The 24,206-nt window shown below is 42.1% G+C and overlaps 1 protein-coding gene across 16 annotated transcripts in view; it reads right to left on the reverse strand.

Moving 5' to 3' along the window:
- Positions 1-24,206, reverse strand: part of MICAL3 (microtubule associated monooxygenase, calponin and LIM domain containing 3) — a 711,269-nt gene that overhangs the window by 29,276 nt on the left and 657,787 nt on the right. For 15 of the 16 annotated variants that reach the window (XM_033950898.1, XM_033950894.1, XM_033950891.1 and 12 more), the window contains 3 exons: positions 21,864-21,911; positions 12,433-12,540; positions 2,108-2,201 (listed from right to left, as the gene is read on the reverse strand). In XM_033950898.1, coding sequence (XP_033806789.1) covers positions 2,108-2,201; positions 12,433-12,540; positions 21,864-21,911 — 250 coding nt within the window. The remainder of the gene's footprint in view (positions 1-2,107; positions 2,202-12,432; positions 12,541-21,863; positions 21,912-24,206) is intronic. The other variant, XM_033950892.1, reaches the window with a different exon arrangement.

Here is a 24,206-nt window from a genome sequence, read left to right on the forward strand (position 1 = left end):
AGTATATTAGTTGTGTTGATAAAAATTTATAAACAAACTCTGCCAGCTGAACATCTCTTTCTCCAGTTCAGCAGCCAGAACTTTGATTTATAAGGAAGGAATAAGCTAAATATTGCAGTACTGAGGCTTGTATGGATGCTGTGGGGACGGGGCGGTGAATGGGATGGCAGTGATGGTGAGGGGGCGGTGAAAGGGATGACGGTGATGGGGCGGTGAAGGGAATGGCGGGGACGGAGCGATGAAGAGGCCTGGGACGGGGCAGTGACGGGGACAGATTTTTTCTCCCGTGTCATTCTCTAATAGAGCATACTGAAGCTGCAGGAGATATTCCATCAAGATGACCACCTGTTAATCAGTTTTCTATTTCAACATGCTGGTCGATGTGTGCTATCCCACTAGTCTCTGGATTCATCTGCTGCTGTTGCTAAGGAAAAAAGACATATGCTGTTATTCCAAGTTTCACCCATCCTTTGGTCTTATGTCAAATCTTCTATTTTTCAATATACAGTATTTTAACATAGTCAAGAAACAGGTACATTGACATTTTAAGATAACATGTAAATCAGTGTTTTTCAACCTTTTTACACCTATGGACCGGCAGAAATAAAATAATTATTCTGTGGACCGGCATCGGTCTGTGGACCGGCGGTTGAAGAACACTGGGCTAAGTCGTGGGCCAGACCCCGCCCATCTCTACCCAATCTCCACCCCAGACCCTGCCCCCATAATAGTACAAATTGCACCTTGCGCGTCCCGTGCCTATCTGGAAGCCTTCCCTCTGACGTTGCAACGTCAGAGAGAAGGCTTCCGATTCAGGTGCAGGCCCCCCTAGGAGCCGCTGCCCGTGGCTTTGTGCACTGAATCAGTGAGGAAGAGGGAGCTGGCTCGAACATAACGCCGCATCGATCGCACCGTGGACCAGCGGTTGAAGAACACTGTTTTGGGCCTGATGCACGTGCTGGCCCTGTGGACCGGCAGGAAATTTCTGTGGACCGGCACTGGTCCATGGACAGGTGGTTAAAGAACACTGATGCAGATAACATTGATGCTTAAAGTGGCAAATGACATATTTGATATTGCCAATGCTTTTGGCACTATCACCCAGCTAATTTTTGTTTTATTGCAATACTTACAGGTTCACAATACTTGGAGGTTCATTTTTTTTAAATGTACATGGAAAAAAGCATTGGTTTTGTAAAAATTCAAGCATAAGCAATTCAAAATGTTATGGTTATAATACTAGCCTGAAAACTATCTTATCTCTTAAGAATGATTCACAAAATTTAGTCCCTTAAGCATTTAATTATACTAGTATTTTAACATATTTTCTGTGCCGTGAATCAGACATGGAAAATGGCAAGGGTTTTTACTGAATTCCGTTTCCTTCCTAATATGATAAACAATTTCAAAGTCTTTGTCTCATTATCTTATACCAAACATACACATCTCACTTACACAGGATCTTAAGACGCCTTTTTGTATAAAGTACTGCAACACCTTCTGCTTAGAAAAATGTATATGTCAAAGTGGAAGAGGCATGAATGAAGCAAAGGGACACAATATATGGCATAGTAGTACTGCAGCTCATAGATGTGCTAAACCACCTATGAAAGTGTGTTTGTGTAGCTGCTTATATGACATATGAACATACTACCTTACTCAATTGTAACTACAGTATAGGTATTCAGACAATTGAGTTAATGAGCATTGCTGATGTGGCAAGTTCTGTGATGATCTCTTGTGAAGAATTACTCTTTGGTCACTGAAACCCTACAAGTTTCACTTTTAAATATTAATTTGGTTAACATGATTTTTAAAATGCTTACTTGTTCTGCCAGTCTCACTGCAACAATGGATATGTATTTGATAACACCTTTTACAATAATGAAGTGGATAATGCAGCAAAGACTTATCAAACTATTTCTAATGCAGCGGAGACTTATCAAATTATTTCACTACTATTGTAGGGAGAGTGGGCAAAAGAGAGAAAAGTGGAGCTCAAGATTTTATTTAAAAATACCATCTGGTTTCAGTTAAATAAATTGTAAAGCTAAAGTATGCAATCTGTACAATTTTAAATGCTAAGAAAATAAAAAGTTGAAAATACCTGCTTCTCCACGAAGGGCCTTTTCAACAGCAACTCCCCTCTCTTCCAGCTGGTGCTGTTTCTCCTCCACTTGTTCTAGCTGCCGTTGGATGATCTGTCCAGAAGCAACAAAGGGAAGAAAACACTGTTAGCAACTGTCAATACGCTAACATCTGAAATATTTAATAAGGTTTCAAATTCTGAAAAAAATTGAGATGTTATCCAATGTTTACATCTCAATGGTTTACAAAAAATAGTTTTAGAAAGGAGGAAACTTAAAAATTTACAAAATGAAAAGAAGAAAAAAACGTAATGCTAACAATAATACAACCAGTATTTCCTGTACATTATTCCAGATACCAGTCATATATTACGACTTACAAGCAGATTGAAAAAGGAATGCTTTGAGACTTTTCTTGAATTTAGTTAAGGAGGATTCATGACGTAACTGTTCAGGTAGGGTATTCTAAAAACTTGGAGCTGTTACAGAGAAGACAATAGTCCTAATAGTATTAACACAGACATATCTAAATGACATTATCACAAGTACATTCTTGTTCAAGGATCTGAATGGTGCATAGGCAGCGGAATGCTTTTTTGTTTAGGGGAACTCAAAAGCTTTGCCCCAGACCTGCCCTAGCTCCAACCCTGCCCCCATAATAATAATAGTACTAATTATAATACCATTTTTTCCATTCATTTTTCATATATACAGACAATATATTCTTATTAATGGTTAACCATAAAATTAAACTACACAAATCACACTGTATGCTTCTCAACATTCATTCCTAACAGAACACCTGGCCTTGGTCACACATGCAGAACACAGCTAACCCCTATGCAAATACAGGACCACAAACTAAAAGTATGAATACACATGAAACCCTAAGGTGGTTTGAGAGGTAGTTTGATATTGAAAAGGCCTGGAAACAAGGGGATGAGCAGTCAGAGATTTATTGTTGACTGGCACATGGAAAGCCCTGATAGCACTAAAGTGAACTCTGACTGAAGTGGTTCTGTTATACCTAGGGCCAGGGGGTAAATGAACTCCGCATACATGTCTCCTCAAGTCTGCTTATATGACATCCTGACCTCCTTGATATCAAAAGGACAGTATCTGCTATCTTGACCTCTTTGACCTGGGTGTTGTCAAAACAGAGAACAAAGGAGCAGGACCAGCTGTATTACTAATAGCAGGACCAGCTGTTTATGCTTTTGAACTCAGCAGCTTATAAGGACGGGATTCAGCTCCTAAAATCAGAATCCAAGACGTCTCCAGGGATACAGAATCCAAGACGTCTAAAAGAGACAGTCTCCAGTCTTTCTTCCCACCTATCAATTGCTGCAGGGGTTCCCAATTGTGAAGGAGGTCGATGCCTGGAATTACGGTGAAGTTATTTAATTCTTATATATATATATAATAAAGTGTTATTGTTTATGCTTTATATTGTATATGTGCTTTTTTGAGTGTTACTGATCATCCCATTTGACAGAAATAAGTGGCAGAACAGGTTCTAAGACCTGAATTGGATAGGTGGAGAAAGTAATCTAATACTGAAGATATGGAGGAGGAGGAAGCATCTTGATGAAGAGTACATCACATTGAAAACCGTGTCCATTTCTGTTGGTAGCACTGCTGTGTAGACGATTTTCTGGATGCATTAAAATGATTCTGACAGGTTCAGAAAGATCAGTGTCTGCTAAAGTCATCTCGAGAGGCCAGGTGCAATGAATAAAGATTGGGATGCAAAAGAGACTCTTGATTCTGTGTGAGAAGAGATGGAAAGATCTGCAGGGGTACTGAATCTTTGACATTGAGCTGAATAAAAGGGAGAACCACAGTTGCCTGGGCCACTGAGGAGATATGAGGATCATAGTGGCTGACTGTTGCTTGAGCTTGACTAGCATCTTGAGAATAAGAGGAATTGGTGGAACACAAAGGAATTTGTGCATCCAATCCAGGAGAAAGGCATCTGCCTCCAGACGATGAGAAGAATAATGCCTGGAACAGATTTGAGGCAGCTTGTGATTGAGAGGGGATGCAAACAGGTGTATCTGAGGAGTTCCCCAAAGAGAATATTTGATGCAAGATTGTGGAGTTGAGCGTCCACTCGTGTGGTCGAAGAAATCTGCTGAGTTTGTCGGCAAGAGTATTTTGTGCTCCTTGGACATAGACAGCTTTTAGAAATATGTTTCGAGCAATAGCCCAGTTCAAAATCTTCTCGGCTTTTTGACAGAGAATCAGAGAACCCGTTCCCTCTTGTTCCCCCATTGCAACTTGATTGTCCATGCGTACTAGGAGAACTTGATTGGATATAATGTGTTGAAAGTCTGAGCTCCCCAAACATACTTGAGAACTTTCTGATGTGGAAGGATTTGAAACAATAGCCCTTTGGAAAGATTCAAATACTTCATCCACCACTGAAGAGATTGATGAAGCGATGATGTGACTAATCTCTTGTGAGAATGGGTCAAGAGCTTAAGACCATTGAGACGCCAGGGACAACTGAGGTGTCCTGAGATGAAGTCTCGGAAAAGGGGTAACATGGACTGTGGATGCCATGTGACCTAATAATTTGTCTGGCTGAGATGGACGAAAGATGATAGACTTGATTGTAAAGTTGAAGCATATTGTCTTGTCTTTGCTGAGGTAGGAACGCCCTGAGTTGAATTGTGTCTAGCAGGTCTTCTATGAATTGTAGAGTTTGAGAGGGTTGAAATTGAGATTTGGGAAAGTTGACTTCGAACCCCAACTGCTGAACAAACAGAAGAGCACCCCTTGAGGTTAGGCATCTTTTATGAGTCAATCAACGAGATAGGGAAACACTTGGAACCTTTGAGCCTTTAAAGCTGCTGCCACTACTATTAGGTACTTGGTGAACACTTTTAGAGGGGCCAGGCTGAAGAGCAGAACTTTGTATTGAAAATGTTGATGAGCTATCCGAAACCTTAGAAATTTTCTATGATCAGGATCTAGAGAGCATAGCCAATTGTTTTGATCTAACAGTGGATTTAAGTTGCTAGAGATGGCACTCAAAACTTTTCTTTTACTAAGAATTTAGAAAGCATAGCCAATTGTTTTGATCTAACAGTGATATAAAGTTGCCAGAGATAGTACTCTAAACTTTTCTTTTACTAAGAATTTGTTTAAGTCTCGGAGGTCAAGAATTGGATGTAGACCTCCCATCTTCTTTGGGATGAGAAAATACCTGGAGTAGAAGCCCTGAATTTTCTGAGCAGGGGGGGGGGGGACTACCTTTATGGCATTTAGATGAAGCAGAGCCTCTATTTCCTGAAGAAGAAGGTACGTCTGCTGAGGGTTAAAAGAGGACTCTCTAGGAGGAGGATGTGGAGATATAGTGACAAAATGAAGAGATTAATCCTCCTTGATGACTTTGAGAACCCACAAGTTGGTTGTTATCAGCATCCAACATTGATGGTATAATTGTAGATGACCTCTGATTGGTTGAGGAAGAGGCTGAGAGAGGGGGACAGAGGCTATGCTCTCCATGAGCATGTCAAAAAGACTGAACAGGTTTCTGAGGAGCTGCCGCTTGAGCTTTCAGAGGCCACTGTTGCTTTTGTTTCTTTTGTTGTGGTGGCCTAGAAGCAGAAGGTTTAGCAGTATATCGTCTCTGATAGGAATATGAAGGTTTAGCTGACTATTGTGAAGCTGAAGGCTTAGTCTTTGTTCTGACCAAAGAATTCTAATTCTTTTCATATTGTATCAAATTTTGCGTGGCTGCATCAATGGAATTGCCAAAATGTTCTTCTCCTAAAGATGGAATATGGGCTAATCTATCTTGAAGATTGATGTTCATATCTGAGACTCTCAACCATGCTAGGCATCTCATAACCACTGACATAGCAGATGCTTTAGATCAGTGGTTCCCAACCCTGACAGATAGGGCTTTGCCCAGTTGCCTAATATATTTAGTAAAGGAAAGCCTTTCTGTAAGAGATCTTGCTTTAGGAGGTGTTTTCTGTAGTGACTGTTCTGAACGGGTGTCATAAGACTCAGTCGTAGATAAAGCAAATTCACACTCTGAATCAGAACGCAAATTTGAATCATAGAGAAGTTTAGGGAAGTCCTGCAACATCTTTGGTACCGATCCGATAAAGAAGATGATGAGGATCGATGAGTATCCCTTTTACACTTCAAAGCATGAGACTGACGCAATGAAGACTGATGATTCCTTGGCATCGAACACTGTGTCGAAGAAGAGTGTCGATGCCTCGATGGAGAACGTTGATGAGATGAGCTAGAATGTCAATGCGAAGATCGATGTCTGGAGGCAGAACGTTGTCAAAATGGGGCATGATGATTCCTCATGGAAGATCCATGAGAAGTAGCTTGATGCTCCAATGTATAGTTGAGAGTGGTACCTTGAGGCCTTGTAGTGCTATGCTCAGGCTGGGCCGGTATCAAGGGAGTCGATGTAAACACCGGCATGCAGTGCAATTTGAACATATCACCAATTTCCCTCTGGAAGAACTCATCGAGTTTCTCCCTGAAAATACGCACCGGTACAGATGGCTCATTGGCTGGTACCATTGGTGTAGCAGCTTGTCTAGGAATCGGTGACCTCGATGAGCATGCACACTGTGAAGGAAAGATGAACTGCAATAATGGAGAACGATGGTGTCACTGTTTGGTCTGTATTAGGGACTCAATGCTGTTGAGACCTGCGATGCTGGCTGGGAAGTGGATAGCTTCTTAGTTGGCTTCCCCGATGCTGTAAGATCTCTCGATGCTGATGCAGGAGTTTTCGATGTCGATGGCTCCAAAGGTTTGCCAGTGTCCATGGTCGAGCAGCTTCTCCAGTTAAATGCATCAGGCTTTAATGGAGCACTTTTGTAAGGTGGATCACCAAGCACAAGTTTCAACTTGGTTTTCAGGGCCTAAACACTGTAAACACCAACTATGAGGGTCGGTGATAGAAATAGGCCGCTGACACCTATGGCACTTCTTAAAACCTGTTAACGGTTGACATGAATGGGAAAATTTAGTCAGCAAGATTTAACTCAATTTTGAGAGACCCGTTGAGGAAAAACCGCAAGGCCGAAGCCCAAGAAAAAGGAAAGAAAATTATATTATTATTATAATAATTGTTTATTATAGTAGAGAAAAACAGCATTGACATAAAAACTGAGAAAAAGAAAAGAAGAAAAAGAACGCGAAGTGGGAAAGCAACATAGACTGAACGGAATCCAGTCAATAAAGTACTTCTTCGCTCTGTGGAAAACAAAGAACTGAGATACAGCGAGCCTATGTCAGGCGGGAAGGCACTTGCACATGTGCATTGTGGGTAGTCGCGAAGTTTCTTACAACTTAAAGTGACAGTACACTTTTTAATGCTGACAATACCGGGGCTCCATGGATGACGTCAACCCACAGGTGAGAATATGCAGCCTGCTTGTCCTAGGATAAGAAACATTTATTTTATCTCTCTTCCCTACCATACCCTAATTGCTGTGCACCATCTCCTCCCTCTCTCTCCTTCGATCTGACATCTCTGTCTTCTCTCTTCCCCCCCCTCCTATGCTCTAGCATCTTTCTCATCTCCTTTCCACAGCCTGGCATCTCTCTTCTTTCCCTCGGATTGGCATCTCTCTCCTCTCCACAGTCTGGCATATCTCTTTTTCCAAAATACATTTAAAAGATCCTGTACTTAAAGGTTAATCCTGCAGAGTGTTTAAAGTGGAGAAAAAGACCAAAGTGTCACATTGGATAGAAATAACTCAAATGATCCTACAGACATATCAACTCCAAAGAGCAGTTTGGAGTTGAAGACACATCCTTGATCAACAAAAAAACTCCACTAGTTAAATCTCTTGAGTTAACAAATGCACTGGTTTGCTTAGTATTGTCAAAGAGCAAAAAAACATAGCAATGCAATATCAGCAGACAGCTTAACAGATTCATACTGAAGAAAATAACAAAAACTTTTCTGCTACAGATGTCTCCTCCATACAGGTAAGTAGGAAAAAAGTGAGGCCGAAGATACCATCTTAATTATTGCTCATGATGGTTGTTTTGCAAAAAAAATAACTCCGATCCAACAAGACTTGAATTAGCATTAGCTGTATACCATCTCGCTAACGCTAATTCAAGTCCTGTTGGATCAGAGTTATTTTTTTACAAAACAGCCAGTGTGATCAATAATTAAGACAGAAACATTGGTCTCCATGGATCCAGGAGCTGCATCAACACTGAAAGTGATCACCCTTCACACTGAACAATGTTTCTGGGGTCCAGTCAGTGAAGGGTTGGTCTGATCATCAAAAACGTTTTCTTTGCTATGAATCCCTCTCTTTGACATTTGCAAACAGCACCACTGAAAGAATAAGATTGAGAAGGTCCCACAAAACAGCTGCAAGCAGGATAGGCATGCTTGGGCAGTAAACCTAGCCAAAGACTTCTAAATCTGAAATAGCATTCCGGCACCTGGATTAATTGATGATGTCACCCAAATGTGAGGACTTAACAGTCCTGCCTGTCCTTGGAGAATCATAATGCCAATCTAAAATGCACACAGTTTAGATAAAATCAATAGTTATACTACAAAAGTGGTAACACATTCACACACACATACATCTATCTATCTATCTATCTTTCTATGCAAATGTAAGCAATTATTGTTTTCATAGGTACTATAGTTAGATTGTAAGTCCGTTGGGACAGACAGGGAATTTCAAAGTATCAACAAGGGATCCAAGAGAAAAAAGAATAAGGAACCGGCCTGGCTCACTGTAGAGGTGAAGGAAGCGATCAGAAACAAGAAAACTTTGTTTAAGGAATGGAAAAGGTCAAGAATGGACGAAAACTGGAATAAGCACAAACAACATCAACGCAAGTGCCATAAGGCGGTAAAAGGGGCCAAAAGAGACTACGAGGAAAAAATAGCCAAGGAAGCAAAAAATTCAGGCCACTCTTTCGATATATTAAGGGGAAATGACCTGCGAAGGAAGCGGTGGGACCGCTGAATGACCATGGGATAAAGGGAGTGCTAAAGGAGGACAAAGCAATCGCCGACAAACTGAACACATTTTTTGCGTCTGTATTTACCGAAGAGGATATACACAGTATACTGGAACCCATCAGGCTATATGCTGGAAACGAAGACGGGAAACTGACAGGGTTGACGGTCAGTCTAGAAGAGGTATGCAGGCAGATTGATAGGCTTAAGAGCGATAAATCCCTGTGACTGGATGGCATCTATCCGAGGGTCATCAAGGAACTGAAAGAGACTATAGCTGAACTGCTTCTACTAATAGCCAATCTGTCGATCAAATCGGGAAAGATTCCGGAAAACTGGAAGGTGGCAAATGTTACGCCGATCTTCAAAAAAGGTTCGAGGGGAGATCCGGGAAACTACAGACCGGTGAGTTTGACCTCAGTACTGGGAAAGATGGTAGAGGCACTGATAAAGGACCGCATCATTGATCACCTTGACGGACATGGTCTGATGAGGACCAGCCAGCACGGTTTCAGCAAAGGCAGATCTTGTTTGACGAACTTGCTGCACTTCTTCAAGGGAGTAAACAGGCAGATAAACAAGGGCGACCCAGTCGACATTGTATATCTGGATTTTCAGAAGGCGTTCGACAAGGTTCCACATGAACGACTACTTCAGAAAATTGCGAGCCATGGAATCGAGGGTGAAATACTCACATGGATTAAAAACTGGCTGGAGCATTGGAAACAGAAAGTGGGGGTTAAATGGACAATACTCGGACTGGAAGAGTGTCACCAGTGGAGTGTCGCAGGGCTCGGTGCTTGGACCCGTGCTCTTCTACATCTTTATAAACGATCTGGACATTGGTATGATGATTGAGGTGATTAAATTTGCGGATGATACGAAGTTATTCAGAGTAGTGAAGACATAAGAGGATTGCGAAAATCTGCAACGTGACATAATCAAGCTCGAGAAATGGGCATCAACATGGCAAATGAGGTTCAACGTGAATAAGTGTAAAGTGATGCATGTTGGTAACAAAAATCTTATGCACTAATACAGGATGTCCGGGGAGGTACTTGGAGAGACCTCCCAGGAAAGACACTTGGGAGTTCTGATCGACAAGTCAATGAAGCCGTCCGTGCAATGTGCGGTGGCGGCGAAAAGGATGCTAGGAATGATAAAGAAGGGGATCAGGAACAGATCGGAGAAGGTTATCATGCCGCTGTACTGGGCCATGGTGCGCCCTCACCGGGAGTACTGCATCTAGCACTGGTTGCCATACATGAAGAAGGACATGGTATTACTCGAAAGGGTCCGGTACTACTCGAAAAGGTCCAGAGAAGAGTGACTAAAATGGTTAAGGGGCTGGAGGAGTTGCTGTACAGTGAGAGATTGGAGAAACTGGGCCTCTTCTCCTTGAAAAGAGGAGACTGAGAGGGGACATGATTGAAATATTCAAAATACTGAAGGGAATAGACTTAGCAGATAAAGACAGATTGTTCACCCTCTCCAAGGTAGGGAGAACGAGAGGGCTCTCTCTAAGGTTGAAAGGGGATAGATTCCATACAAACATAAGGAAGTTCTTCTTCACCCAAAGAGTGGTAGAAAACTGGAACGCTCTTCCGGAGGCTATTATAGGGGAAAACACCTTCCAAGGATTCAAGACAAAGTTGGACAAGTTCCTGCTAAACTGGAACGTACGCAGGTGAGGCTGGACTCATTTAGAGCACTAGTCTTTGACCTGGGGGCCGCTGCGAGAGCAGACTGCTGGGCACGATGAACCACTGGTCTGACCCAGCAGCGGCAATTCTTATGTTCATATTAGATTTTTGGCTATTACTTAAGTCAATTTAATTGTTTTGTAAACCACTTTGAATCCTTTGGGAGATTTACTATGACCCGTCCTGGCCTCTTTGGGAAGAACGGGTTAACGAATTAAATAAATAAATTTAGCGGTATATAAAACACCACATTAAATTAACATGGATTCACTAGAGGTAGGTCTTGTCAGACATATCTGATAAATTTCTTTGACTGGGTGACCAGACAATTGGATAGAGGGAGTGCGCTAGATGAGGTGTATTTAGATTTTAGCACAGCTTTTGATAGTGTTCCACACAGATGTCTAATAAATAAACTGAGTGCCCTCGGGATGGGTCCCAAAGTGAACTGGTTGAGTGGAAGGCGATAGAGGGTAGTGATCAATGGAGATCGCTCTGAAGAAAGGGATGTTACCAGTGGTGTGCCTCAAGGTTCTGATCTTGGGCTTGTCCTTTTCAATATTTTTATAAACGATATTGCTGAAGGGTTGTAGGGTAAGATTTGCTTCTTTGCCGATGATACGAAAATCTTCAATAGAATAGACATGCCGGATGGTGTGAATAACATGAAGAAAGACCTGGCAAAGCTTGAAGAATGGTCTGAAATTTGGCAGCTAAAATTTAATGCTAAGAAATGCAGGTTCATGCATTTGGGCTGCAAACACCCGAGGGAATGGTACAGTTTAGGGGGTGAAGAACTTATGTGCATGACAGAAGAGCGGGACTTGGGTTGATTATATGTGATGATCTTAAGGTGGCCAAACAGGCAGAAAAGGTGACGGCGAAAGCTAGAAGGATGCTAGAGTGGATAGGGAGAGATAGGCCAGTAGGAAAAAGGAGGTACTGATGCCCCCGTGAGACCTGATTTAGAATATTGTGAACAATTCTGGAGGCTGCACCTTCAAAAAGATATAAAAAGGATGGAGTCAGTCCAGAGGAAGGCTACTGAAATGGTGGGTGGTCTTCTTCATAAGGCATATGGGGACAGACTTAATGATCTTAATCTGTATACTTGGCGGAAAGGCGGGAGAGGGGAGATATGATAGAGATGTTTAAATGCCTATGTAATGTAAATGCGCATGAGTTGAGTCTCTTTCATTTGAAAGAAAGCTCTAGAATGAGAGGGCATAGGATGAAGTTAAAATGTGATAGGCTCAGGAGTAAGATAAGGAAATACTTTTTACAAAAAGGGTGGTGATGCATGTAACAGTCTCCCGGAGAGGTGGTGGAGACCAAAACTGTGTAGGAATTCAAGAAAGCCTGGGATAGACAAAATGGGATTTCTTAGAGAGAGGAAGAGATAATGGTTACTGCGTATGACTGGATGAGCTATTTGGCTTTTATCTGCCATCATATGTCTGTTTCTAAAAGGATTTTGTCAAGCGAGGTGGTCAAAAGGTACAAATGTCTGAGTAGCCACATTTCCTTTTTTAGAAAATCGATATAGTTTGATATATTATCTTTAAGGAATATTTTTCACTACTGTTGATGAAGAAAGACAACAAAAGCTTATACACAATTTCCTTATTTACCACTCTTAAAAAGTGAAAATGCTACCAACCTGGGCTCTGTGTAATCTTTTTAGCTCCTCCTGCTTGGCTTGCCTTCGAGCAGCTTTCTGCACTCGCCTGGTTAGCTTGGCATTAAGTTCATCCTCTGTATAGGCTTTCTAGATAAAAGAAATTAAAACACTTTTCAATGTACAACATCAATGTGATGGACACATGACATTCAATTGAAAATCTCTGAACACCCAGAAGATCTGAAAATATAAACAAGGTATGTGTTATACTAAATGTATGTGTCACCTGCAGTGTGAACTTAAACTTTGAGACTTCAGCTTTCTCTAAAGAACCATACAGATGTGAATATTTATAAGCCGTTGTCCATATGCAGATATGCTAAAGAAAGAGAGAGGATGTCCCATGGATATACCCAAAAGAATAGCGTGATGGGAAGGCAGCTAAGGAAGATTTTTTACATTAGATAAAAGGAAAAATGTGTGATTATGATTGAGACAAATTCTGAAATTTGCTGAAAGCTCCCACTCCACCAGCAATTACTTGTAGTTTGATGATTAGAGAAAGGTTTTGCCATGGTCTCTTTTCACAGATAATTCTCATGCAACACTATCAAGCATAAATGTCAGTGCTTACAGCAAGTGACACACTATGGATTGATCAAGAGGTAAAATAATGACTAATCAGGATTATTGGACAGAAAGAAAATGTGAGACACTAAGGACATCTTTTACTTAGGTGCGCTAGTGTTTTTAGTGCTACGCGGAAAATCTAATGCCAGCACAATGCTGACGTTAAGGTCTAGCATGTGCAGCAATGTAGCGCGTGCTATTCTGCACATTAAAGCCCTAACGCAGCTTAGTAAAAGGAGCCCTAAATGGTGATTAAAAAAAACAGCTGCTTTTCATTCTTAGAAAAGCAACATATCTTTCAGCTTAGTAAATGATCTAAATAACTCTGAACTAACTAATAATCTCTCCTAACTCTTATGATAAGCATAACTATTTAATTATAATGTAGTACTACATTAAACCAAGGTCAATTCTAAGTTTCAAAGTGCTGGACTTCAATGATCTTAATTCAAATATCTTCAATAGCCTCTAATTTACAAATACAAATGTTTTTCCCTTTTATTTGGTCAAGCTTGACACTTACCCCCTCTTTTGCTAAGGCACGCGCTAGCCGATTTTGCGTGCGCTAAACGCTAATCCGTCCACAGAATATAATGGATGCATTAGCATTTAGCGTGCACTAAATCGACTCTAACTTTTTATACTAACACAGATTGAGTTTCACATATTGTTTTATGAAAAAGCACCACCACCATATTATATATTTTTTACTTACATATCTCTCTATTTTCCATTAGGAATCTTATCTATTATATAGTGTTAACAGTTAACATGATGATTAGCATGTGTTGATATGATATTCATTTGATTTGCCCTAATATCTACAGTGGTGTATGAATCTAACAGCTAATGTGGCACCTTAGTAGTTAATACGTACTAATATCTGTGATAACATCCTAACGCAGAAGGGGATGAGAAATGTACCTTACAGTCGACACTGAACTAATTACCATGCATTAAATGTCAACAAAAGAAATAACATGGAGCAGTTACCACCACCTAAATAGATGTAGCTAACTGCAGTGAGATATCTGCTATATCAGTGTTCTTCAACTGCCGGTCCTTAGGGCCGGCACGTCCATCGGGCCCAAGACAGCGTTCTTTAGCCGCCGGTCCATGGTGCGATCAACACGGCAACTTCGGGCTGGCTCCCGTCCTGCGCCTGAACCAGAAGCCTTCTCTCTGACGTCGCAATATTAGAGGGAAGGCTTCCAGATAAGGCATGGGACGCGCACGAGCAGCCGCTGCCCACAGCTTTGTGCACTGCAGCACACAGGGAGCCGGCCCGAAGACGCTGTGTTGATCGCACAGTGGACTGGCACAAAGATAACACCGGGGGGCAGGGCAGAAGGCAAAGCACATGGAGGGAGAGAGACAGCAACGGTAGGGGAAATGCTTTTATTTAGTGATTGATTTGTCTGTTCAAGAAGAAATGCATTTGTTTCTTTTCCTCTGGGGTTGTACTGCTTGCAGAGTCTTGCATCTTAGGATTTGGTTTGTAAATATTAGTACTTTTAGTTTTTGGTCCTGCATTTGCATGGGGTTATCTGTTTTCTGATAGGAAGAAATGTTGAAAAGCATACAGTGTGCTTTGTGTATTTTAATTTCGTGGTTAACCATTATGTATTGTTAATACAGTTATATTGTGTGTATATATGAAAAATGAATTGGAAAATGGTGTTACAATTAGTACTATTATGGGGGCATGGTCTGGGGTGGAGAATGAGTGGAGATGGGCACGACTTAGCCCAGTGATCTTCAACTGCTGGTCCGCAGACCGGTGCCGGTCCATAGGTGTCAAAAGGTGGAAGAACACTGTGCTATATAGTTAAAGGGTATAAACAACTTTCTCTCTATATTAACTATATATTATTGTCAGAAATGCCCCCAACATTTAAAGTAGTGGTTTTTCAGTTCCTATTTATTAAATCTGGTCATTAATTTGCACTAACTGCTAAAACTTTATCACAGATTAGTGAATAGGCCACAAAGCTGTTACATTTATATTTTACTGTAGTTTGATACATTTTCCTTTATACTGTATTATTCCTGCCCTTTGCTTCTCTGATTAGTTATTTGCTCTGAGGAAAATTATAGAGATTTTAGGGAAAAACCCTTAAAACTTATTTTTGGTTCAGTAATACTAGTTTTATATATGTTTATTGATTATTCTACAATCTTTTTATTGAGTGGAATTTTATATTGCAAGTTAATGCATTAATAGCTATATATGAGTGCAATTACACTCCTCCCTCAATATTCGCGGGGGTTAGGGGCAGAGCCGGCCCACGAATACTGAAAATTCGTGAATAACTTTTGGGCCAACTCTGATCCACCCCCGCCTCCCTCCCGGCATCCCGGACCTTACCTCAAGACTACAACAGGAACTCACGGCAGTCATTTTGGATGAGTGATCAGCACGGGGCAGGAGCATAGGAAGATTGCTCCTGCCTTGAAAGACTGCTAGACCACCAGCTGAGGTCCGGGAGGTGGGGGTGATTCTGGTTTTAGGAAATCGTGAATAATCAAAATCGCAAATCCTAAAACTGAAAATCGGGAGGGGGAAGTGTACTGTAGTTTGTGATCCATTTAGGATCAAAAGTGAATAATCAAGTTACACAATTAACTGTTCACTTTCTTCTCCCAAATACTCTTCATTAGTATACCTTATCAAACCCTCCTATGGGAATAGGACTTGATATACTACCTTTCTGTGGTTACAATCAAAGCGATCTACATATTATGTATAGGTGTTTATTTTGTACCTGGGGCAATTGAGGGTTAAGTTACTTGCCCAGAATCACGAGGAGCTGTAGTGGGAACCAAACAAAGGCCACGTCTACTTCTTTACTCCCCACTGTCTCAAAGAGTTCTTACTTATGTCTTTGCTACATTGTTGATAGTATGAGGACTTTAATTCATTATATATGATATTTCACTGAACTTCCTTGTATCTGTTCTGTACATGAATTATGTTGTAATTCCTGCAAAGTAAGCAGCAACTACTAGATATGTCATTATCTTATAAATTCAGTGTAAATAATAGGAACTAATATATATTTGCTATGCATTCTTAAATCAGTAGAGACCCTAGATATTTTAAATCTTAATGCTTTAAAACAAAATTTAATTTTCAAGTACATTTTAGGGTTAATTTTATAAAGCATTTTGTGTGTATAAAACTTGGTTTATATGCAAAAAGGGCTTTTACATAGCTGCACAGGGTATACATCCTTAAAAAGCAGATGTATGGAAAAGTGTGCCTACTTTTACATGACCTGCATACAGGTGCTCCTGGAGGTGTAATTTGGGCAGACCAAGGGCTGAGCTGTAATGTACACATATATTTTGAAAAATATATGAGTACATGCATTAAATTATACGAGTGTTCTGCAGAATGTTTCTGCACTTTCATATTTTTGCAGGAAGAGACGGTTCAGGGGTGATATGATAGAGCAGGGGTGCCCAAAAGGTCGATCGCGATTGACCAGTAGATCGCGAAGGCAATGTGAGTCGATCGCGGAGTCCATTCTGGGCTCTGTGATAGACTCGTGTTGCCTTCCGTTCTACCTTCTTCCCGACCCTGTAAAGAGGACGCTGAAGCGCCGAGCCGACCAATGTTCTCACTTGATGTCAATTCTGACATCGGAGAGAAAGTTCTGTGCCAGCCAATCGCTGCCTGGCTGGCCCGGAACTTCCTCTCCGAAGTTAGAATTGACGTCAGGTGGAGAAGGTTGGTCAGCCTGGCGCTTCAGTGTCCTCTTTACGGCGGTGGCCTGTTCCCTGATTGCGGCGGTGGTGGCTTGGGGGAGGACAGGGAGACAGAAAGACAGACAGAGAGACAGACAGAAAGGGGGCAAGGAGAGAGAAAGACAGAGAGACAGACAGAAAGGGGGCATGGAGAGAGAAAGACAGAGAGACAGACAGAAAGGGGGCATGGAGAGAGAAAGACAGAGAGACAGACAGAAAGGGGGCATGGAGAGAGAAAGACAGGGAGACAGACAGAAAGGGCATGGAGAGAGAAAGACAGGGAGACAGACAGAAAGGGCACAGAGAGAGAAAGACGGGGAGACAGAAAGGGCACAGAGAGAGAAAGACAGGGAGACAGAAAGGGCACAGAGAGAGAAAGACAGGGAGATAGACAGAAAGGACATGGAGAGAGAAAGACAGAGAGACAGACAGAAAGGGCTTGAAGAGAGAAAGACAAGAAGAAAGAAAGGGGGCAGGGAGAGAGAAAGACAGACATACTGAAATAAAGGGGAGGCAGAGAAACAGAAAGAAAGGGGGGCAGGGAGACAGAAAAAGACGGAGAGAAAGAAAGAAAGAAAGGGGAGGAGGGCAGGGAGAGAGGAAGAAAAAGTTGGGGGAGGGAATGCGGTCTGGAGGAGAGGAAGCATACAGGAGGTTGAAAGGTAAGAAATATTGGATGCACAGTCAGAAGAAAGTGCAACCAGAGACTCATGAAATCACCAGACAACAAAGGTAGAAAAACTGATTTTGTTTTCAATTTAGTGATCAAAATGTGTATGTTTTGAGAATTTTTATCTACTGTTTATATTTTGCACTATGGTCCCCTTTTACTAAACTGCAATAGCGTTTTTTAGCACAGGGAGGCTATGAGCATCGAGAGCAGCGCAGCTCCCTGACTAAAAAACGCTATTGCGGTTTAATAAAAAGGAAGGGGGTATATTTGTCTATTTTTTGTATAGTTGTTACTGAGATGACATTGCATAAAGTTAGCTGCCTTGACCTCTTTGAAAACCCGCAGAATATAAATGATAATTAACATTGTCTCTGCGTACAATGTGCTTTGTGTTTTAAAAAATGTTATTGTTGGTAGATCATTTTGACTTGGTCATTTTAAAAGTAGTTCGCAAGCCCAAAAAGTGATAGAGGTATATAAAATACTGAGTGGAGTGGAAAGGATGAATCACTAAATACTAAGGCTAGGGAGCGTGAGATGAAGCTACTAAGTCAGGGGTGCCCACACTTTTTGGGCTTGCGAGCTACTTTTAAAATGACCAAGTCAAAATGATCTACCAACAATAAAATTTAAATAAACACAAAGCACACTGAAAGGCAGAGAAAAGGTTAATTATCATTCATATTCCGGGGTTTTTTCAAAGAGGTCAAGGCAGATGACTCAATGCAATGTCACCTCACTAAATTGAAAATAAAATCATTTTTCTTACCTTTGTTGTCTGGTGATTTCATGAGTCTCTGGTTGCACTTTCTTCTTCTGACTGTGTATCTAATATGTCTTCCCTTCTTTCAACCTCCTGTATGCTTCCTCTTCTCCAGACCTCATTCTCTCCAACTTTTTCTTTCTGTCTCCCTGCCTCCCTTTCACTCTCTCTCCATGCCCCTTCTTTCTGTTTCCCTTCTTTCTTTGTCTTCCTGCCCCCCATTCTTTCTGTCTCCCTGCCTGCCTCCTTTCTTTCTTTCTCCCTGCCCTCCCCCAAGCCACTAGGTTTGCCACCGCTGCCATCGGGGAACAGCCCCCAAGCCACTAGGTTTGTTGCCGCCGCCATCGGGGAACAGGCCCCTAAGCCACCTTAGCCCCAAGCTCTCCCTGTAGAAACGTCGCACTGACCAGCATTCCGCTCCCCGACGTCAATTCTGACGTCGGAAAGGAAGTTCCGGGCCAGCCAGGCAGCGATTGTATGGCCCAGAACTTCCTCTCCGACATCAGAATTGATGTCGGAGAGAGTAATGCTGGTTGGTCCGACGCTTCTGCAGGGAGAGCTTGGGGCGGCGGTGGGGGACGTCGAAGAGAGGAAGGCTGATTGACCTGGTAGATTGGGACAGTAACACGAGTCTATCACAAAGCCCGGGATGGGCTCTGCGATCGACTCGCGTTGCCTTCTTGATCTACTGGTCGATCGCGATCGATGTATTGGGCACCCCTGTACTAAGTAGTAGATTTAAAACAAACCAGAGAAAATATTTCTTCACACAATGTATAATTAGACTCTAGAATTCGTTTCTGAAGAACATGGTGAAATCAGTTAGTTTAATAGGGTTTAAAAAAGGTTTGGATAAATTCCTAAAAGAGAAGTCCATAGGCCACTATTGAAATGACTTGGGGAAATACACTGCTTATTCTTAGGATAAGCAGCATAAAATCTGTTTTATTACTTGTGATCTACTTAGGTACTTGGGACCTGGGTTGGCCACTGTTGGAAATAGGATACTAGGCTTGATGGACCTTCAGTCTGTCCCAGTATGGCAATTCTTATGTTCTTATGAAATGGTTGGGGTGGGAGAAGTGGTAAGAGGGCATGCCATAGAATGTCATATGACTTTTTATTTATTTATTTAATATTTATTTTAAAAATTTCTATCCTGCTTATTTACTAAGTGGGTTACAATTGTCACATACAAAATTACAATAGACTACTATTATCTTGTATTTAGTCTACATAGGAAAGGTAAGACATTAGAGAATGACACGGTGGCGGTTTACCCGCGGCCACCGCATTTTAGCCGCGGGTCACCCGCCGAAAACGGGGAAGAAAACTAGCAGTTGCTGTGGCGACGGGGACAAGGCCATTCACCGCCCGCGGGGCGGTGAATGGTCTTGTCCCCGCAGTGAGGCATGAAGGATCGCGCGGTCCCCGCAGCTCACACCCGCCTGCCCAATCGATTCTAGTGTTTAGCCAGCTCTCTCCCTTCTCCTCACCTTAGTTTGTAGATTTTCTTTTTCGGCGACCCGCACGCTATCAGAGAGCCGCGCACGCGCGGCTGCTCAGTGTTCAATCTTCTGCTCTGACGCAACCGGAAACAGGAAGTTGCAGCAGAGCAGAAAACACTGAGCAGCCGCGCATGCGCGGCTCTCTGATAGCGTGCGGGTTGCCGAAAAAGAAAATCTACAAACTAAGGTGAGGAGAAGGGAGAGAGCTGGCTAAACACTAGAATCGATTGGGCAGGCGGGTGTGAGCTGCGGGGACCGTGCGATCGCTAGTGTTCCCGGCTCAAATTGGAAGGAGGGAGTGAAAGGGAAAGAGATTCTGGGCCAAGGGGATGAAGTCGGAAAGAAAAACCCACAGCAGGAAAGAAAGGGAAGGACTGGCAGGTGAGCCAGATGCTAGAAGCAGGGGGGGGGGGGAAGAAAGAGGGAAAAAAGCTAGATGGGGTTGAAAAGAAGAGACACACTGGTATGGAAGAGGAAGATAGGGGAAATCTGGACACAGGAAGGTAACAGAAAGAGGGGAAATTATGTGCATGGGGCATAGGGACAGAGACATAAAGGGGACATGCCATGGGGATGGTATATGGACACAGGGGGGGCAATGACAGATACATAGGGGAGATATTAGAAATGGAGAAAATAGGAGCACAGAAGCGAGATGGTTTGTGGGGATGGGACAGGGACCGAGCTTGCAGGCTCCAGTGGCTTGCACAAATTACATTGTAACGTGCCATGAAAATAAGAGGAAGGAAGGTAGATAGGCCACGCGAGAGGAGCTGAAGGGTAGTAGAAAGGAACAGATGGTAAAGGAGGGAGGGAAGGGTGGTGGTGGAAAGGAATAGAACAGACATTGAAGGAGGGTGGAGAGGAACAGACCCCCAAGGGAAATGTGGAAGACAGAGTGGGAAGAAGACAGATGCCAGACTATGCGGGAGCGGAGGGAAGAAGATGGGTGCTAGACCAATTTGGGGGGGGGGGGGTTAAGGGAGAGGCACAGTAACAGCAAATGGAAGACGCAGAGAGAAGACACACAGTGGATGGAAGGAATTCAATGAGAAGATGTGGAAAGCAGAAACCAGACAACAAAGGTAGAAAAAAAAATTATATTTATTTATTTATTTTTTGCTTTAGGATAAAATAGTATATTAGTTGTGTTGATAAAAATTTATAAACAAAGCCCTGCCAGCTGAACATCTCTTTCTCTAGTTCAGCAGCAGGAACTTTGATTTATAAGAAAGGAATAAGCTAAATATTACAGTACTAAGGCTTATATGGATGCAGCGGGGACGGTGACGGGGCGGTGAATGGGATGGCAGTGGCGGTGACGGGGCGGTGAAAGGGATGGCGGTGACGGTGACGGGGCGGTGAAGGGAACGGCGGTGACGGGGCGGTGCAGAGGATGGTGGGCCGGTGACGCGGCGGTGACGGGGACAGATTTTTTCCCCGTGTCATTCTCTATAAGACATCTACTCATTTTAAAACCATCAATTCTGGAATGCTCTTGCAAATAAACCTTGCAGGTAGTGATGTAATTTGCTTTTGAGATATTTAATAAATAGTGTTTAAAAAAATAAAAGTGCACAAACGTTTTAAAGATCCCTCGTATAGGATATTTGTGTAAAAAGGGGATGGCTCTAGGTCAGGGGTGGGCAACTCTGGTCCTCGAGGGCCGGAATCCAGTCGGGTTTTCAGGATTTCCCCAATGAATTTGCACGAGATCTATTTGCATGCACTGCTTTCAATGCTTACCCCTGTCCTAGGTGCTCTAAAGACAAAACAGGTGCCTATGTATCCATTATAAAATATGTGCCTTTTTGGACTTTTTATATAGGCATCAAGCTATATTTACCTCAATATCACAGTTCACCAGACTAACAATACTTAAGTGACAATGACCAGTTAGCTTTCAGTAATAAATACAGCATAGTCACCATTCTAGCCTTAGAAAAATGAATTGTTGCATGCAACCAGAAGTGGGAAGAGATCTCAGAGAAAAGGATTCCTTCTGCTAGAGTTTGCTAAATCCCATGCAAGCAACCAGGATGTTTTAGTATAAATGTGGCAGAAAGTTCTAAAGCTTGGGTGGAAGTTGTTTGGGTTAATGCTTTTGCATGCAACATTGGCCCACTTAATGGAAATGACACACTACCTTTGAGTATGATCTCTTGAATGTCAAGGCATGTGGTACATAAACCAACTTTCAATAAAATGATTTAGAAAAAGACAAAAAAATGGAGTAAGATTAAACAATTAAACACTGAAACAAACAATTAATAAAATGAAATTAAGCACAGATGGATTAATTTTTTAATGCAAACATAAACACAGAACTGCATTATAATACATAAAACATACTTAATGATAAAGCACAATAAAGCCAGCCCATGTCCATTTTCTGACACTTATGAGGCTATATTTTGCCTGTACATATTTGCCATGATTATTCTTGTGACCCAGTATAGCTATTTTAAAGTTCTTAGCCATTATGGTCCGAATTCTATAAACAGCCACCGATTGCGTGTCAATCATGCATCGTCGCCATTAACAGAATTGCTGCTGTTTTTAAAACAGGTGCCTTAAATGTAGGCCAGCATTTTACAGGCCTACATTTAAGGCACTAGTCTTGTGCCCACGGAAGCTCCTAGGGTTGCCTAAGGACGCCTAAAGCCAATTCCCACATAAACCATACCCATACCAACCTCAGGTGTCCTTAGGCGTGCCTAGGCACTTCCATAAGCATACGATTGGTGCCTTCAATGAAGGTGCTGTTTGCTGCATTGATTTTTAAAAAATAACGTGTGTCCCCATTGGTTAGATTTCACGAGAATTTATGGGAGCCAGTCAGGAAGCCGCTCAGCATTTAAGCACATAACGTGTAGGATACTGTAATTTACATGTACATCTTTTATATTTAGGTGCAAGCAGGCATGCCAGCTCTATAGCCGATTAAGTGCTTGCACCTAAATTATAGGCAAGTATGTCACCAGTAACATTAGTATTCTATAAAGGAAAATAATCATCTACTTCACTTATATAAGAGATGTTACAGAATTAAAGAAACACAAAGCTGGGTAGACTTTCTAAGGGCTTTATTCCATTCCAACCAAAAGAGGCTAGCACTTTTTTGAATCCAGTGTGCAAGGCATGTTTACCTCTGTGAAATTTGGGCTGTGAAAAAAAAATACTGTTGCTATGTATATTGCTCTACTAGTAGCAGAAAAATATTTGCTGCCTTGGGACAATGGCACCTTGTGCTCAAAATGTTTAGTTTTTATTTATTTTTAAAAAAAATTTATATAAGAATAGCTATACTTGGTCAGACCAATGGTCCATCTAGCCTTGTATCCTGTTGCCACAGTGGCCAATTCAGGTCACAAATAACTGGCAGAAACCCAAAAAGTAGCAACATTTCATGCTTCCAATCCCAGGGCAAGCCTCCCCCATGTCCGTCTCAATAGCAGACTAAGGACTTTTTCTTCAGGAACTTGTCCAAATCTTTTTTTAACCCAGCTACATTAAGGATAAATTAGGTTCTTACCTGCTAATTTTCTTTCTTTTAGCCTCTAGACCGGTACAGTTCTTTACTGATGGGTAATAGCTCACTGTGACCAGCAGGTGGAGACTGAGACCAAACTTTGGTTGTAGTATATTAGCTGAGGCTCTCTCTCCTAAACCAGTCTGCCGAATAGCCAAGCAGAACTAAGAAAAAATCTAATATAGAACAGTAACAGCACTCCGAACAGGAGAAAAAACAACAAACATAGCAACGCTGTTGGAAAATGCATAGAACCAAAATCCTGCAGTGAAATGTCCCCATAGCTCACCAGCTACGCCAGTTGAGCCATTTCCACTGTTCTTGTATCTCCCCGGCTCTAGAAAAATACTAGAACCCGCAGAAAAGCAAAAATCTCCACACAAACAAAAACCACAATCACCGCAGAAAGACAGATAGGGTGGGGAACTGGTACTGGTCTAAAGAAGCTAAAAGAAAGAAAATTAGCAAGTAAGAACCTAATTTTTCCTTCTTTGTCGCTCTCTAGACTGGTACACTTCTTTACTGATGGGACGTACCAAAGCAGTACCCATCAAAGTTGAGACCCCGAAGGGCTAACACTACAACTCCCGACACGTCTGAACGTCCACACAGTAGTGTCGAACAAAGGAATGCAGAGAAGACTAAACTGCAGCCTTAAAATTTTCCACTGGAGGCACAAGAGAAGACTCAGCCCAAGAAACTGCCTGACCCCAAGTGGAATGAGCCTTGAGAAATTCCGGAACAGGCTTTTTCTTAAGAAGGTATGTGGAAGCAAGTCCCCTTAATCCACCGTGCAATAGTAGCCTTGGAAGTGCCATCCCTTTTACAAGGACCCACTAAGAGGACAAAAAGATGATCCGACTTCTGGAACTCCTGGGTCCGCTGAACATAAGAGCGAAGGATCTGACACATATCCAATTTGCGCAACTGCCTCTGATCCGAAGATCCCTCCCTAGC

This window comes from Geotrypetes seraphini, chromosome 7, assembly GCF_902459505.1.
Source record: "Geotrypetes seraphini chromosome 7, aGeoSer1.1, whole genome shotgun sequence".
In the NCBI taxonomy this organism is placed as follows: Eukaryota; Metazoa; Chordata; class Amphibia; order Gymnophiona; family Dermophiidae; genus Geotrypetes; species Geotrypetes seraphini.